This window comes from Mustela nigripes, chromosome 4 (genome assembly GCF_022355385.1).
Source record: "Mustela nigripes isolate SB6536 chromosome 4, MUSNIG.SB6536, whole genome shotgun sequence".
Classification (NCBI taxonomy): Eukaryota; Metazoa; Chordata; class Mammalia; order Carnivora; family Mustelidae; genus Mustela; species Mustela nigripes.
In genome coordinates, this window is record NC_081560.1 from 33,332,531 (window position 1) to 33,349,089 (window position 16,559).

General features: G+C 37.8%; 1 protein-coding gene across 1 annotated transcript in view; it reads right to left on the reverse strand.

The window, feature by feature from the left end:
* TES (testin LIM domain protein) overlaps window positions 1–16,559 on the reverse strand; it is a 45,381-nt gene that overhangs the window by 20,140 nt on the left and 8,682 nt on the right. The window contains exon 2 of the mRNA XM_059396529.1: window positions 2,314–2,399. Coding sequence (XP_059252512.1) covers window positions 2,314–2,399 — 86 coding nt within the window. The remainder of the gene's footprint in view (window positions 1–2,313; window positions 2,400–16,559) is intronic.

Genomic DNA, 16,559 nt, shown 5'->3' on the forward strand with positions numbered 1-16,559 from the left:
AAAAGTGCAGAATAATTTAGCTCTGATTTTTATAATGTGTCCCATGAAGACCTAAGGGTCCTAGAAGTCAACAGTTACCATGAAGATGGAAGAGGAAGCTCAGTGGACAGGATCCTAGGGCTCTATGTCCACTGTAATCACAGCAGTTCTATGGCCCTGGACCAGACCTGGAATGTTCATTACACTGAGGACAACTGGCCTAGCCTATTTTACTTCAATAACTGTACTAAAAATGGCTCATCTGGAGGTCAAAGGCACCTGCCCTCTAGCCTTCCAGTTATGGAGAAAAAGTCAGGGAATTATCAAGAATTTTGAGAGAGAAATGTGTCTGGATTCATGCCAGGAATAAGACAGAACTACTAAGTAATATCTTCTGGACAAACCGTATAAAACTCAAGTGAAGTTGGAGACTGTGGCAGAACCTTAGTCTATTAGGGCTCCTAACAGATTCTCAGAGTATACCAAGGTAAGTAAATGCAAAAATTAAAATTAAAAAGTGATTTTCATGCTATAGAAGTCAGCTCTTCTCTGACATTTCTATCTGAAAGTCTCAGATTATAGTCTGGATAGACTAGAAGAGAAGAGAATACAGTTTGCGATAGAAAAATCATATAGCACAAACAAGAATTACTCTAAGCTAACCTTCTGCTTTAGAGAAATGATGCTATCACTTAGGAATGCTACCACTTGGGAATGGCTTTAAAAATGTCATTAGCAGTTTTTGGCAACTGTAGTCAACATAAAAAGATTATTTTGATTGTACAGTAAGAATCATGCCCAGCAGAGGGCAGTGCGACTCTCTACACAGCCCACAAGTAAATGGTGTGCACCTTATGAGCTAAAATATTCTAATCCAAGCAATCTATTTTGTGTCTAGTGACTTTACCTTTCAAAGCCATAACGGACATGCTGCCTAACAGCTATGTCCCTTGAGAAGGGGGCACAGGGAAGAGCCATGAAAGTCTTTTAAAAACCTTGTAATTAAAAACCTCCCTGGAAAATTTTAGCTCCCTACAAATAAAGACCTATACCATCAATTCTTGGCAAGCTGAGGTTTCTGTTGCCTTCACTATTTATTTATTTATTTATTTATTTGACAGACAGAGATCACAGTAGGCAGAGAGAGGAAGGGAGAGAGAGAGGGAGGGAGGGTCAGGCTCCCCGGTGAGCAGAGGGGCTTGATCCCAGAACCCTGTGATCATGACCTGAGCCAAAGGTAGAGGCTTTAACCCACCGAGCCACTCAGGCATCCCTGCCTTCGCTACTTAAAACTGTCTTTGTTTCCTAAAACTTGCTAAATGAACTAACTTTAAAAAGAGCCTAATATCTCAAATTTTGTTTACATTCTCCTTTTTTTACATTGTATACAGTCCCAATAGCAGATTAAATTTTTTATTCTAGAGTTTTCTATGGAAATGCAGTACAGAAGTGGTTCTCAAGTGACATTTATTCTAATAAGGCATCTGCCATCCTAATAATGTATAGTTGATGACTAACTTTTTATCCTCGTCCTAATGATGTATAGTTGATTACTTTTTTCTTCTAACAATAACATGCTGATTCTAACTTTGAACAGATTTATAAACTACTATTACAGTCCTTGACAGCCACTGATGAACAACACTTATATTCTTTATAAGAACAGGTTTAAAATAGTAATTTTTAGATTTATATGACCTACTATCACTTTAAAATATGTAAATAAGGTCTACACAAAATTCACATTTTTGTTTCCAAAAATTCACATTTTTGATCCACTAACATTTGTCTGCCATGTATGTGCACTTGATTCAAACCAAGACCATGGAAATGAATTATTTTTTTTAATTTAAGTGTTTCAAAGTTTCTCAGCAGTAAATTTATAGCTGAAAATTTCGAAGAGCCCTTAGGTTCAAGTCTACGTCCTGGCAACTAACACATGAATGCTTAATTAACCATATTTATTGTTTATTGCAAATATACAGGTAAGATGTGCAAAGTTATCAGTTTTTAAGAAAAGAATTAAAATAAACAGTGACAGATTACCATAAACTTATTTGCCACTCAGAAAAGAGACATATTCAGTAATCTAAACTCATAGGAAATCTGAAGGACAGCAAATAAACAATTCCAGATATAGTTACTATGATCTAATTAGCCCAGTCACACTTAATGATAGGAAGACAAAATAGATTTATTTGTTTATTTCTTAGACTATGACAGATCTACCTCTGAGTAGCCATGCTAGAGAATTTGCAAGAGATCTCCACTGCCTGAGGAAGCAGTGTCAAAGAGCAGAAATTATTCATGTGCTTACAGTTTTTAGAACATTACCTCCAGAAGTGTAGTTCGAATCCTTCACATTTTTCTTTGCATTTTAAACAGGGGGCTCCAAATCCTTGCTCATGACCTAAGCCCATCTGTTAAGGAGAAAACATTGTATATTATAATAGTTTTTTAAAATCTTATGAATTCAATAAATTCCACTTACCACTCCTATTGCTGTAATTTCAAACAAATCTTTTATGAGTATCACATTATTTGGTTAATGATGACACCTAGATATGGATATGGGGACTAGAAATACCTACACAACATACCTTTAATTCTTATTGGCTTTTTCATGAAAAGCACCAGAATACAACTGTGTAGAAGACTATAAATACTGCAAGTTGCAAAAAAGTCATAAATTTATCTCTTTGGCTACTATATGCCCTGTATACAATAGGAACAGGGAGCAAAGAGCCAGAGCTCGGAAAGCAAGTCTGCCCCCAATTAACATATTTTGCAGCAAACAAGGAATATGAAAAAGATTTTAGGAATTATGATTAAAATAATATTATTTCATTTTATTATTTACTATTAATTTATTAATATGTGATCAATTTTATTTATTATATCACATTTATTATATTCAAAATATTATTTATTATAAGTATAATAATAATAGCAACAAGCATATATTGAATGCCAGAAATAGAAGTAAGCATTTACCTAAATCTTAAAAAATCTCATAAGACACTTACAAAGTAGGCAATATTATTCTCTATTTTAGAGACGACAACTGAAATTCGGAGAGGTTACAGAACTTGTTTAAGCTCAAAATGTAAATAAATGGTAGAGAAGTGATCTGGGTCCAGGTCTTTCTGACTCTGAAGTCTGTGCTTTTATGCCTAGGGTGGAAATAGAAGGGATGTACTATTGCCCTTATTATAGGGCAATATTTTTTTTTAATAGGGCAAACTATTTTTTTAATCATATTAAATAATAATTCTTGGGAACTTGCTGAGACATGACTTAATACACAGAAAAGAAGAAGGTGCAGATGAGGGAAGGACACAAGAAGGTCATGAAAGCTCTTTTACCCAGCTATTGATATTAGAGTAAAAAAGACCAGCCCACTTTACATCAGCACATTGGCAAATCAGCAGTGACCAGGTCACTCTGTATTTTAAATATCACATCAGTGACTGCTGACAGATTCATTACCACCTAGTGCCTGGAGTAAGAGTTCAAGTTGTGTCTTTGCTATGCAATCCAAACCAAACTGTTACTTGTTCCTTGAAAGATCAGTCTCACCATGCCCTCAAGTTTAGATGAAGCCTTTCCTTTTTTTCTGAAGAAAATGACCATATCCTCTTACCATAACTAAGGTCAACCCAGCTGCTCAGGGGAAACAACATTAACTTTTAAGCCAGGTCGTCTCAAGCATACTCTCTAAAGGTGATACAACTCTGTCCAGTACTAACTAAACTTCATCACTTTTGCCATGTCCCCATTACCAAAATCTAAAAAGATTTTGAAGCTGTATACTTTAATACTAGGTGACACTTTCTCTTGCTTGCTTGCTTGTTTTCTTGCCTTTTCTTAGGGAATCAAATTGTTTCCTTGTCACTGATGATCACAGCTCACAGTGCAGAAATAAAGTGTTTTAAGCAATAGAGAGAGAAACCCATTATTTGAATTTTCTTTTCTTTTTTAAGATTCTATTTATTTATTTGAGAGAGAGAGAGGACATGAAGGTGGTGGTAGCCAGATGCCGGACTCGATCCCCACACTTGGGCATCATGACCTGAGCTGAAGGCAGACACTTAACTGACTGAGCCACCCAGGTACCCCTGAGTTTTCTGGTCTTTGTAAGGAATGTGATTAAAGAGTTTTCTCCATTACGATATCCAGACTAAAACGAATGGAAAATCTAAAAAAGGGTACTCTTTTTTAAGCTCTAATTTTCCATTACAGGAAAGTTAACAATCCTGAATTCACCAGGTGTATGGATTTCCTTCATAAGGTGTTTCATGTATTCCTACCAAACTCTGATCCCAAATAAAAATTAAGATGACATTATTAAGGCTTAATCACATAGTTTAGCTTAAATCAGCTGCTTCTAAACTCTCCTGTATATAATTCACAGTAAGAAATACATTTTATCTCATAACTGAGATATGCACACACACATTAAATTAAACGTCCACAAATTCCTACCTGCTTTCAAATCTGAATCACCTGGACTGAGCAACGCCAGCCTTGATAAAATCCTGCAAGCATACTCGAAAAATAGCACCTGATTCTCTAATTCTGAATGGAACTTGGAGGCTTAGCTAATATAACTAGAACCCCAATTGGTCAGCAGAGGTTTTACACTAAGGCCCAGTGCTATTAATTGCCAACTTAGAAAGTCAGCATTGGAAAGGGGCAAATTGTTTCTTTCCTACCTGCTTTTTATCTTTTTACAATAGTGATCGGTTTACCTATAGAATTATTAAAACTGGTGATGTTTCATGAATACATCTTCTAAAGTGGCCCACAAATTCTTATTGCTGGACAGGTCTAGGCATCCCCCTGATGTAAGAGGCCAGGAAACTCAAATCAAGAGGAAGGCGGTTGATGGCACAGCCAGTCAGCAGCTTGCTAACCTAACACTCCTGGTCAGGCAGGTACTCCACTGCGCTGCAGATGGACCTGCGCAGAGCATCGCGTGCAAGCCCGTCAGTTCTCCAAAGATTCCCTGGTTCATTTCTGCTTCAAGGAAAAGGACTACAAGCCTCTAAATGCAGATGACTGAGAGCTTTAGAATGGGAATGTACAAATGTATCAGGAAGGCTGGGGAGGCTCCTTGGAACAAATGATGCTTGAACTGAGATGAAAGGATGAGCAGCACCTGACTCAGCAGAGAGAGGAAAAAGCACATTTAGGGCAGAGGGGACACCTGATGTCAAGGTCTGTGGCAGAAGAGGGCATTGTTAGAGCTGGGACACCTTAAGGCACTCTAAAGGTGATCGAATCAGACTTGCAGCAGGCTGGAGGGGGCTTTTTTTTTTTTCTTTCTCCTTTTCTTTTCCTTCTCCCAAGGAAGAAATAATCTTCTGAGGATGAGACTGGTAGGGAACAAGCACTGGAGGAAAGCCATGCAGGCAGTGGAGGGGATGGTTGGGGACTGGAGGAGCAAGAGCACCCCTCAAGCTTGGCTAGCTGTGCCACAGAGCCCCCTCTGTGGAGAGCAGGAATCTGGCTCTGAACATAGCAGCCATTTGAGGAGAGGGCTCTGCAGCCTGCCCCAGAGAGCTCAGGAACACTGCTCCAGGGTCCCGCAGGCCACCCCCACACAAACCCCGGGTTGAGCCTGAAAGGCCAATGAAATCTCTGTCTAGGTTCCTTGGTCCAGTACAGGTTATGACTACCTGAAGAGAGTGGCCCTCCCACCTTTCCAAACACATACAGTTTCGTTTTCCCCAAATGCTCAGACACAAGGAGGGAGGCGAATCTGAAAATATCACAGAGAAGGAACGAGTAAATGAAAGAGTGTGGAATGAGATCATGGCAATATGATACATATGATAATTTCTAGTTAAAAATAATATACAAATGAAAAAGACACCTAGCTTTCAAAACCCTTGTTCATAGCTAAAGGGATTAGAGAGAGTTTCAGACTGGAAAGTTGTTTTCCTAGAGGAATTTCATTAAATTATTTTATAGCTGTTAAGTATTTATCTATAAAACTTTAACTTCCTTGAAACCCAGCAATAAAGATCTCTAACCTATGCCACTTCTTGGGTGAGACCTTCTTCCATATTCTGACTCTATCAGCCTCTGTTAGGATAAAGAGGCACAATGCCACTAATAACAAAGATACATGGTTCTACTCTAGTGTCTTCCCTAGTGTTTGCCCAGGTCCACACCTAGAATGCAATGTGTTCTCTAATCCTGTTAATTCCAATTTATATGAGAAAACTGCACCAGAGTGGACATATCTCTACTGGTGGGAGGCAAACTTCTGTTTCTGTTTCTGCCACAACTTTGGCATTTAGGCATCTGCTATCCTTCCCTTCACAAGTCAAACATATTTCAGATGAAGGAAAGTGTGCTCATTCTGCTCAATAACAAAATGAGTTTCCGAGCCAGAGCTGCCCCAGGCACAGTTTCTTGGGTCCTGTTCCCAGACTTCTTTGGGCAGAGGTCATAGGAGCCGGATTCCCCCAACTCTTCCTAATCTTAGTCCAACGGTCTGGAACTCCATTATCCTCAGCCAGTTTCTCTCCCTCCTTCACTTTTGTGTTCAGGATTCCTGGAAGCGCAGGATCCCAGATTCTTCTCCCTCTATCTCTTTCATCTCCTTTATCCTCAACACAGGCTGCACCTTCTGGTTAGCATCCTTGTGTCTTCAAGGGCCCTGGCTGCGACTCTTAGATATCCAGATCATGTAGGTTAGATTCTGCCCAGGCATCTGGGCTTGAGAATTCTTGGGGAGGGGTAAGACAGGGAAGGCATTATTTAATGATACCCAGGATGGGTGCAGGGGAATGTGGGAGGGAGTGGTGAAGGGGAGGGGGCACCCAGAAAGTACTGGCTCCTCAGCTAAATGAAATCCAGATCCCTGGACTAATACAAACACGGAGATATGTGTGCTCACATGTAATAACATGTTGTGAGAATTAGCTATGCCTGGTATTAAGGAAATGATCAAGATCTACATGGCTAACCAGAGAACTGAAAATGCAAAAAGAGCTCCTGAAAGAGTCAGGAAAACTGTGATCTGGTCCCAGGGGTCCCTGACAAGTCCAATGATGTCAGAAGTCATTTTTCTTCTCTGAGCTTCTTCGTGTAGACAATGAAGGAACTGAGAGCAATTCTAACAATCTTTTAATTCTAAAATTATGACTGCAAATCAGGTTTCAGATTAACCTGATCTGAATTTGTTATTCAGCATGGTTTTCTGCTCAACATTTAAACACTAAATAGACAATAATCATTTGAGAAAGCTAATAGATTATTGGCTCCTATAGGTCAGAATCATTTCGAATTCAGTTTGGAAGAGTAGTTTATAAAGGAAACAAAAAGTTTAAATTCTGAGGTATAAGACACAGTTCTGTTGCAAGTAATTATTTTAGCAGCAAATGTGATATGGTATTCCCTGCAGAGTCAACACTTAACGCGTTAAAAAAAACATGTTTTTCATAAGCACATAGGTCCCAAAGCTCTCTACGTACTTCATATAATTTTAGTAACACTTTCTGGCCAGTATCAATACAAGGATATAACAGATTAATTTCTCTTCAGCATCCAAAAGAGCAAATCCTTTGGGTTGACTATATTTGGAAAAACTACAGTCAGGCTTTGGGAATACCTATCAAAGTTCTTTCAGAAAATAAAAATGACTCTATAGTATTTACCCTGAAATACTAGTCTTAGACAAATAAGATTTTTAAAATATCCTTAACTAAAGGTTCCAGATCCTGAACTTATATTACCATGATCTATGCCTCAAAACATCCCTTGTCCCCTGCTTATTCTAGGGTAAAAAATGGGAATGGAATCAATTTCTCCATATTCATAATTTCAGGTAACCAGATAGGTTGGCAACATTTCAAGTGACCCTGCTGACCCAGGAAAGAGTATTGTATGTCAGATACTTTAAAGAAAAAAGAAAAGGTTAGGGAACATCTGGTATTTCAAACATGGTCTGAATTGATTTGGCGATAATTTCAGTCTGGAAGATATTATGCAGTATTCAGGGTGAGATCATCTGATTCATGCTGTTTTCATAACCAAATTTCCCTCTGGAGCAAAGAATCATATGTGGTTACTAAACAAGCAAGTGTTACTAAGACTTCTTTAATCATTTTGGAATGAAGCAGACCTAGGTAGATTATAGGAAATATGCATATCTTCTCTTTCTGTACATGTGCATGTTATTTACCTACTTATCACATATGCAGACATACATATATTCATATTACAGTCTTAAAGAAGCATTTTAGATCTCGTTCAAACAAATGAATATTCTGAACAAAGGAACAACATTTCCAAAAAATAATTTCTCTCAGCACATGGCTCTTTTAAAAACTTGGTGTGATCTGGGAAGTTCCCCCAACCTGAATCTATTTGATTCATCGGTGACACAAAAATTTAAATTGTTTTAGAATTTTTGTTCATTGGCTGTTTCCCAATCTCTACCAAGATTTTCAGTACCCACCCCCAACCCCTAGAAAACCAGACTTAAATATAAAAACAGAGGCATCCTTCAACTTTTGGATAGTTTGGTAAATTTCTTAGATGAGAATACAAAGAAATAATTTATGATTAAGAGCTACTATTAATCATTTCTAGCAAAATTGCTATATATATATATATATTTTTTTTGCTTGCAAGAACAAAAACTTTCCATCTCTCATTTAAGTTCGACATACTTAAAAGGAAGAAGGAAGAAAAAGTTGTCACCACTCACTTGGTTGTACAAGCTGGGGCTCAGAGTCTTCCTTGTCCCTGTCAAGCCATGCTTACTATGCTCCAAGTTTGCTGGTCTCTCCTCTAAAGACTCCATGGTTTATTCCCCTCACCTCCACTCCACTGCTCAGTTTCACACTTCTATCATGTCAACCTGGACCACTCTCCTCAATGATCGCTCCCTTTGATGGTGTCTTATTGCAACTCTCAAAATTATTTTAATAAAATCTAAAGATGATCACAACATTCCCCTTGTTAGATGCTTTTACTTAGTTCAATGAATTCCACAAGTCTTAACATGGCAGAGAAGGTTGTTTTCAATCCACACCTCTCTCTTGTTCCTTCTACTCTCTTCCTCACAAAGCTCGGCTTCCCAAAGGAGCTTCTCCCCTTTGTTGGATCTCATTCCTTCTCCTCCCTCTGGCAAAATCCTTCTTTGTACATACCCAATTCAAACATCAGTTACTATGCGATGCCCTTCTTGGACTATTCTCAGCCAAGTACTATATCCCCATCAGTCTATTACTTAGTCCTTTTTTACTGTGCTATGACTGTTTAACCTCAGTTTACCCCATTAGATTACAAGTTTCTTGTTCATATTTGAATCCTTATGCTTGCCACAGGGCCCAAACTTGACAGAAATGCCAGAAAGTTTTATTTAATATTTGCCTTAATTATCTAATGATCTTTAACATAGTACTTTTATCTCACAAGTTCACATAGTACTTTTACCCCAGGGAATCCCATTGGATTTCAAAAAAGAGAAAAAAAGAAAAGCAGCTCTGGTAGGGCTAGTTATTGCCCAGCATGGTTCTAAGATGGATCATCTCATTTTATCCTCGCAACAACCCCATGAAAGTTTCTGAGATACTATTAATTATCTGCATTTTCATCCAGATGAAGAAACCAAAGCAGAGAATTTTTAATTTGCCCCAGGTTAATTAACTTAATTTTTAAATTGTATTGCAGAATGCCTATTCTTAACCATTAGTGCCTAAGTGTAGGTCATGAACATGGAAAGATCCTGGAGATAACTACTTAGTAACTTAGTACTACTTAGTAAGTTAGTTTTTTAACTACTTAGTAAGTTAACTTTTTAAAGATAGAAAGAATAGAATATTTAACTTGATACCACGGATTATAGCTCAAGAATAGAAAAATCAATTAAGGGTCTTTAGTTATAAGATACTTCTTATACAGAAGCAAATGGGAATAAAACTCTTCACTGTAGATTCTAGGATTTATTTCCATATTCCTTCAGTTTTTCAGTGCCATAAGTGCAAAGCCAGAGCCCTACATGAATCTGTATCATAAAATTCACTGTGAGCCAAGTGGACCGACATTTTTATTCACACACAGTAGTATACCATCACATAGATTATTGTGTTAGGAAAGAAAAGGAAACAAGTGATCTTTCAACCTAGTTTATACTAAATTATATTCTGGAGGTACTGTGTCACTCTTCCTGGAACTTTAACAAATTAAGTAGATAACTCCCACCCAATCTGTCCCTACATTTTTAAAGGCAGTACCAGAATCAGGTAAGCGACATACGGACTGTCATCAAGGCAACTTGTCTACTTCAGTCTGAGATGTAATCAGGTGACAGCAGATCTCCTAAGACATCTATACAATTTCAATAAATATGATAACTTTTTGACAAAGATCAGAAGTAGATCCTGCTACTTTTTTCTAGTTCTGATAGGATACCTTGAAACATTTCTAACTATGCTTTTTCTTCATGAGCAGTGGTGATTGTGATGGTGGAGCTAAAAGTACCTCCACCACCATTTGTTAAGGTGTTAGCACTGCCAGGCACAGCACATATACCATCCCATTCAGTTCTCCAGACAAGCTTTGGCAAAGTGTTTTCTTCTCTGTTTCACAAAGAAGGGAAGTAGGATTTGGACATATTGAGTAATTTGTCCAAGACTGACCAACTAGCAAGTGGTAGAACTGAGACTTGAATCTTAGCAATTATAACTCCAAGTCCTGAGCTCTTTACTCCAAAGCCATCATTTTTTCTTCTCCAAAATGAGAGTTTGAAGATAAATAATAATTTAAATAAGTAATATTTCTCATCTGTAACTTCTCTGGAACATTAGGTTTTGATCTGAAAAACTGTCTATTCCTCACTAGCCAGGAGCTCCTCCTTCCTAGACAAATGTGAGACTGGTTATAAGGAACCTGAATGTCTGCACACCAGCTGCACTAACACTGAAGGCCCTGAGGTGATTATTCACACATGCAGGAAGGCCTGCAGAAGAATGGGGTGCAAGTCAAGGAAAATCTCCAGGGTCTGGACACAAAATAGGTCTCTTGCAATGTTATATCAAGAGGAAAAATGTTTTAAGAGAAACAATGAATCCAAAATATATTTATATCATGCCCTGGAAAAAATAAAATAAATAAAACAATGAAATACAGATGAACAAATTAAATTTCAAAGCTGGAAGATGCTTATTCAAACTAGTAGACTTAACATTAATACTGAAAATTATTTGCTATGTTATCTATTACCTATATATATATATATTATCTATATATACATTATATAGGATATATATATATTTATTTATAACCTATATACACATTACATAGAAGATACCATATAGTGGCCAAGGGTAATATAATGAGGTAAAAATTGAAATAATATTTTTCATTTTTTTCAAATCACTAAATTTCTAGATTTATAATGTTAAATGTCTGTACTGGTTACAAATTACCCCCAAAACTCAGGGCCCAAAATAAACATTATGATCTCACAGTTTCTGTGGGTCAGGCCATCTGGGAGTGGCTTAATGAGATGAACTGGCTCAGGACCTCTTGCCACATTGCAATCAGGGGTCAGTTAGGGATGCAGTCACATCACAAGGCCCAAATGGGGCCAAGACCCACTTTCAAGCACCCAAGAATGAGAGCACCCAAGACAGAAGCTGTGGCTTTTAATCCTGGAAGGGACATATAATCATTTCTGCCATGTTATACTTTTTGGTAGCAATTGACCAGGTTCAGCTGACACTCAAGGGGAGGGAAATGCACAAGAGTATGAATTCATGTGGTTGTGAATCAAATGGGGGCCATCTTAGAAGCTTCCTTGGGGCACGTGGATGGCTCAGTTGAGTCAGTTAAGCATCGGACCCTTGGTTTTGGCTCAGGTCATGATTTCAGGGTCCTGAGATTAAGCCCTACAATGGGCTCTGTGCTCAGTGTGGAGTCTGCTTGAGGTTCTCTCTCTCCCCATTCCCCTGCTTCTTCTGTCCCTCCTCCTGCTCTCTCTCAGCTAAACAAATGTTAAAAAGAAAATAAAAAGCTGTCTTCTACAACCTCTTTTCTGTTTTGATTTTAAATCCAAAGACAAATGATTTGTGAGGAGACAGACATATTACAAAGGGAGGGGATATAGGGTGTGCTTATCTACCACTCATCTTTATTTTTTTTTCCATTTAAAATGTTTAAGTGTCTCTTCACCCAAATGGGCATAGTGAACAGAACTTTGCCCCTTCCTTATAAATACTTCTATTCCTATCGATTTGTTAGCTGTTCACTCAGTCAGGAGCAGGGAACAATCTTCCAGAAGATAGGGTAGAATATGATTTTTAGTCTCTAAATCTTATTTTCCATTGATCTCAGCACATATACATACTTTTGGTAGTATATATATACCTATACATACTGCTTGTGTTTTAGAACACAATCATAAATTGGAATATAAAATGTCAAGTTTGAATAGCAAGAAATAATCAGAAATCTATTTAAGAGAAAAGTTTCACTATTTTTATACTATGCCATAGTCCTCCTTAATAAGTACATTAAAAATAGAAAAAAGATTTATATAAACTTTATTCTATTACATAAATTTATTTGATAATAGAATTAAGGAAAAAAAATTATAGCACTTCTTTGTGATGTCAGAATGCAAATTACTTGATTCCAATTAGGCAGTAGTTATAGTCAGGAGTTCCTAACTGTACTGCTTACCTATTCAAAGTCTAATGTAACCTTACAGTACCATGAGGGAAAAAATAAGTTAGAAAAATCTACACTTATTTTAGGTAAGCAAATGATTAAAAATGTATTGTCTGTTCAGTTTATACTAGTTCCTTATTTTTCAAACTGACTACTATCAAAATGTTTTTATACTATTGCTTAAAAGAAGTTGCTTGAAATGTTCACCAATAGAATACCTCCTCGCAGACTCTATTCAAAGAAGGCATTATCCTCAATCTGTTAATTTGAGAAGGACAATCCAGGCTATAACAATGTCACAATAACAGGTTATGATTGCTACTGAAATGATTTCTTAATTAGGATCGGCTGAGCTCTGGCTCTATGGAAGGACACTGCAGTGGCATGTGCTTTTATACGCAGCCCTCAAAACCTCCCAATTATTAGCTATAAAAGGGATTTTTAAAACCTGATTCCAAAAGGCATCTGTAGTAGTCCCTTAAAAGAATTTAGATCATAACAAGCAATCCTAATTTGGTCTTGTGTCACTACCTCAACAGCTGACTCTAAAAAGTGTATCCCACACATGGCTGTATCTTCAGAGGCTCTTATTAATACTCTGTATGTCCTAAAACTTGAGTGTTGTCATCATTTTTGCCAGGCCTAAGGGCTATAATATTATTTCTTTAGGAGTAACTTGTTATAACAGATGAATGAGGGTGTGGGGAAGGTAACTATATACTTGTTTTACTTATTGCCCTTAACTGCTTATCTAATCAGAACACATACAGGAAGAGAGCAGAACAGGCATGCTTTTGCAGAGCAGAGAATGAAGGGAAAGGCTTGAGGCACTGGCTGAGCCATTGAGGGAACAAGAGGGTCCAAAGGAACCTGGAGAGTCAAGCCCAATGGAGAGAAGGCATAGAAAAAGAAGGGGGTGGGGAGGATAAAAAGCACAAAAAGACAGTCTTCTCATTTTCTACTTTAGCCCAGAATTGGCATTCAGGGACATTTAGAAAAAACAAAAACAAAAAACCAAAGTCCAATAGCACAGACAGGGGTCTTGGAAACTGCATGTTGTCACAAAATTCTTGATGATATATTCAGGTACCTGTTAAAGGGTTTTAAGTTCTATGCAGAATTTTCTTTCTTCTAGGCTGAATTTATTGATAGTGATCACAATTCATCTGTTTATTGTCTATGTGCAAGCACCATACTTCGTGCTTTAAAATGTCCATTTCAGTTATCCTTATACCCCTGAGAGATCAATAAGTGTAACCCATTTTCTGATCAAGATCCCAAGGTTTAGAGTGTTAAGTAACTTTGCCAAATTCACCCAGCTTGTAAGTGTCAGGGCAAAGAAATGAACTCAGGATTCTAAAGCTGATAACTGCTGCAATTCAGCTGCTCCAATTCATTTACTTATTGATGTCAAAGTCTAGTTACCTAAACAAAACTGATCAGGGAACATTAACAGCATTTAATAATTAACACTGATTAAGCACTTGCTAACTGTGCTGTTTACATACATTGCTTTGTTTAATGACAAAATTACCCAATAAGGAAGTATTTTCCATGTTTTATAGATAAACTCCCTGAAGCTAATGAAGCTAAGAAACGTGTCCAAATTTCTAGGGGTGTATCAAACTGGAATTCAAATCTCTGTCTGGAGCCATCAAAGTCTGTTCTGCAGCCTCTAAAGTCCCTAACTGTGCTCCACCAGAGTGGGCAATGGTGGACCACTGGAGGATCCTGTCCTCTGGGTTGACTTCATCTGGTCCATGAGAAAGTACCAACATCTCTATTGTTTTTACTTGTGACATCTTAAAAGCAATATGGATATTAAGCCATCAAAATCTGTCTTGCCTGACTTTACCTTTAATTTCTCCCAATTTCTCTTGGGTTAATTTTCTATTCTGCTACCAATGGCACAGTCTAACACATAGCAACATTTGAATATTTGTGAAACCTACTTTCAATTTGTTGCAGTAACAGAATTTGTAACTCCTCTTAGAAATCTTTGACAACTTGCCATTCCCCAGAAAACCCCCAGAAAAATGAGCCCTACATTTATTTACATGGAGATCACATGACTTAGGTGGAGTGAGTTTGAAGAGGTCTGAGTCTAAAGGCTAACAGAAGAATGCCTAGAATGAGAAAAGGCTCCTCTAAAAATCAACCAAGGGATACTGAAAGATTAATTTTCCTTTATAATTTTTCAAGAGCTTTTGAAATATCAGTAGTCTGTGATATTGTGTAGAATATCTTCTCAGAATAGACTCTGATACATGAGAGATCTTCAGGAAATTATACTTCAGCCCATAAAATTCAACAGTCCCACTCTGGCATGTGTGCTAGATTGAAGTAATGATCCCAATTCTTCATTGTCAGGTAGCAGTATTAAACATTCACACCCCATATTATGCTTAGTGAAATAAGTCAATCAGAGAAAGACAATTATCATTTGATCTCCCTAATATGAGGAAGTTGAGAGGCAACGTGGGGGGTTTGAGGTAGAAAAAGAATAAATGAAACAATATGGGATCGGGAGGGAGACAAACCATAAAAGACTCTTCATCTCACAAAACAAACTGAGGGTTGCCAGCGGGGAGGCGGGTAGAGAGAGGGTTGTGTGGGGTTATGGACATTGGGGAAAGTACATGCTATGAAGTGTGTAAACCTGGCAATTCACAGACCCCTACCCCTGGGGCTAATAATACATTATATGTTAATTTAAAAAATTATAAAAAAAATTCACACCCTTGCCATAGCCGCATAGTCACTAGAATGGACTGCTCCTCTCTTTGACTTGAGTTTGGATACATGGCTACTGGGGAATAGCAGAGGCTTAAAATGTGTTCCTACAGTTGGACATGCCCTCTGCCACTCCAGCCTTTACTTCAGGGATCCCATGATCTAAAGATATATGGAGTCAAAGTGGTCCCAACCCACAACCTGGAACCAAACCCAGCCTACACAAACTAGACCCCAGTGTGAAATTTCCACCTCTCCTTCAAGAGATGATATAGTGTAATAAATAAGAATCAGGGTTAGGACGGAGAAACAGATCCTTAACAGCAAGCTCAGTGACACACTTCCACAATTTGAGCCTGTAACTGAGGAAAATCAGAAATTACTGCAGGTCACCCACCTTTGCTTTATTTTAGAAGAGTCAAACTGAATATGTTAATGGAGTAAATAACAAAGGTTTACTGACTTTTCCCTTTTCACTGACTTTTCTCTTGGTTCATGCTGTTTATTCTTCTTGCAATGCCTTCTTTGCCTAATGAAACCCTCTTTACCCAATAGGAGTTAGTTGTTGTTGTTGTTTTTTAAGATTTAATTTATTTATTTGACACTGAGAGAGAGGGGGAGAGAGAGAGAGAGGGCGAGCGAGCGCACAAGCAGGGGGAGAGGCAGAGGAAGGGGAGAAGCAGAGCAAGGGAAGCCGGATGCGGCACTCGATCCCAGGACCCTGAGATCATGACCTGAGCCGAAGGCAGTGGCTTAACCCACTGAGCCACCCAGGTGCCCAATAGGAGTTAGTTTGAATGTTGTTTCCTCCATAGAACACTCCCCAATCCATCCAAGTTAATTACTGCTGCTTTGGAGACTTCATAATAGTTGTCGGTATTCTTGTGATTGCAATGCTACTCAAAAATGCGGCAGTCTGTGAACTACTGGTTATTAGTCTGTGGTGAGACATATAAAGAAACTGAGAGTAAACTATGAGGGATTATTAGCAATTTGACAGTAATTTTATGGCAATGCAGTTAATAATTTTTTAATTGGCCTCATCTTTTTTCTTTTAGCAATTCATTTTTAGTTTTTTTTTTTTTTTAAATACTGGCCCATGAAAGATTCAAAGTTTAAAAAAAAATGGTTCCTCCCCACAGCTGTTTTGAGCA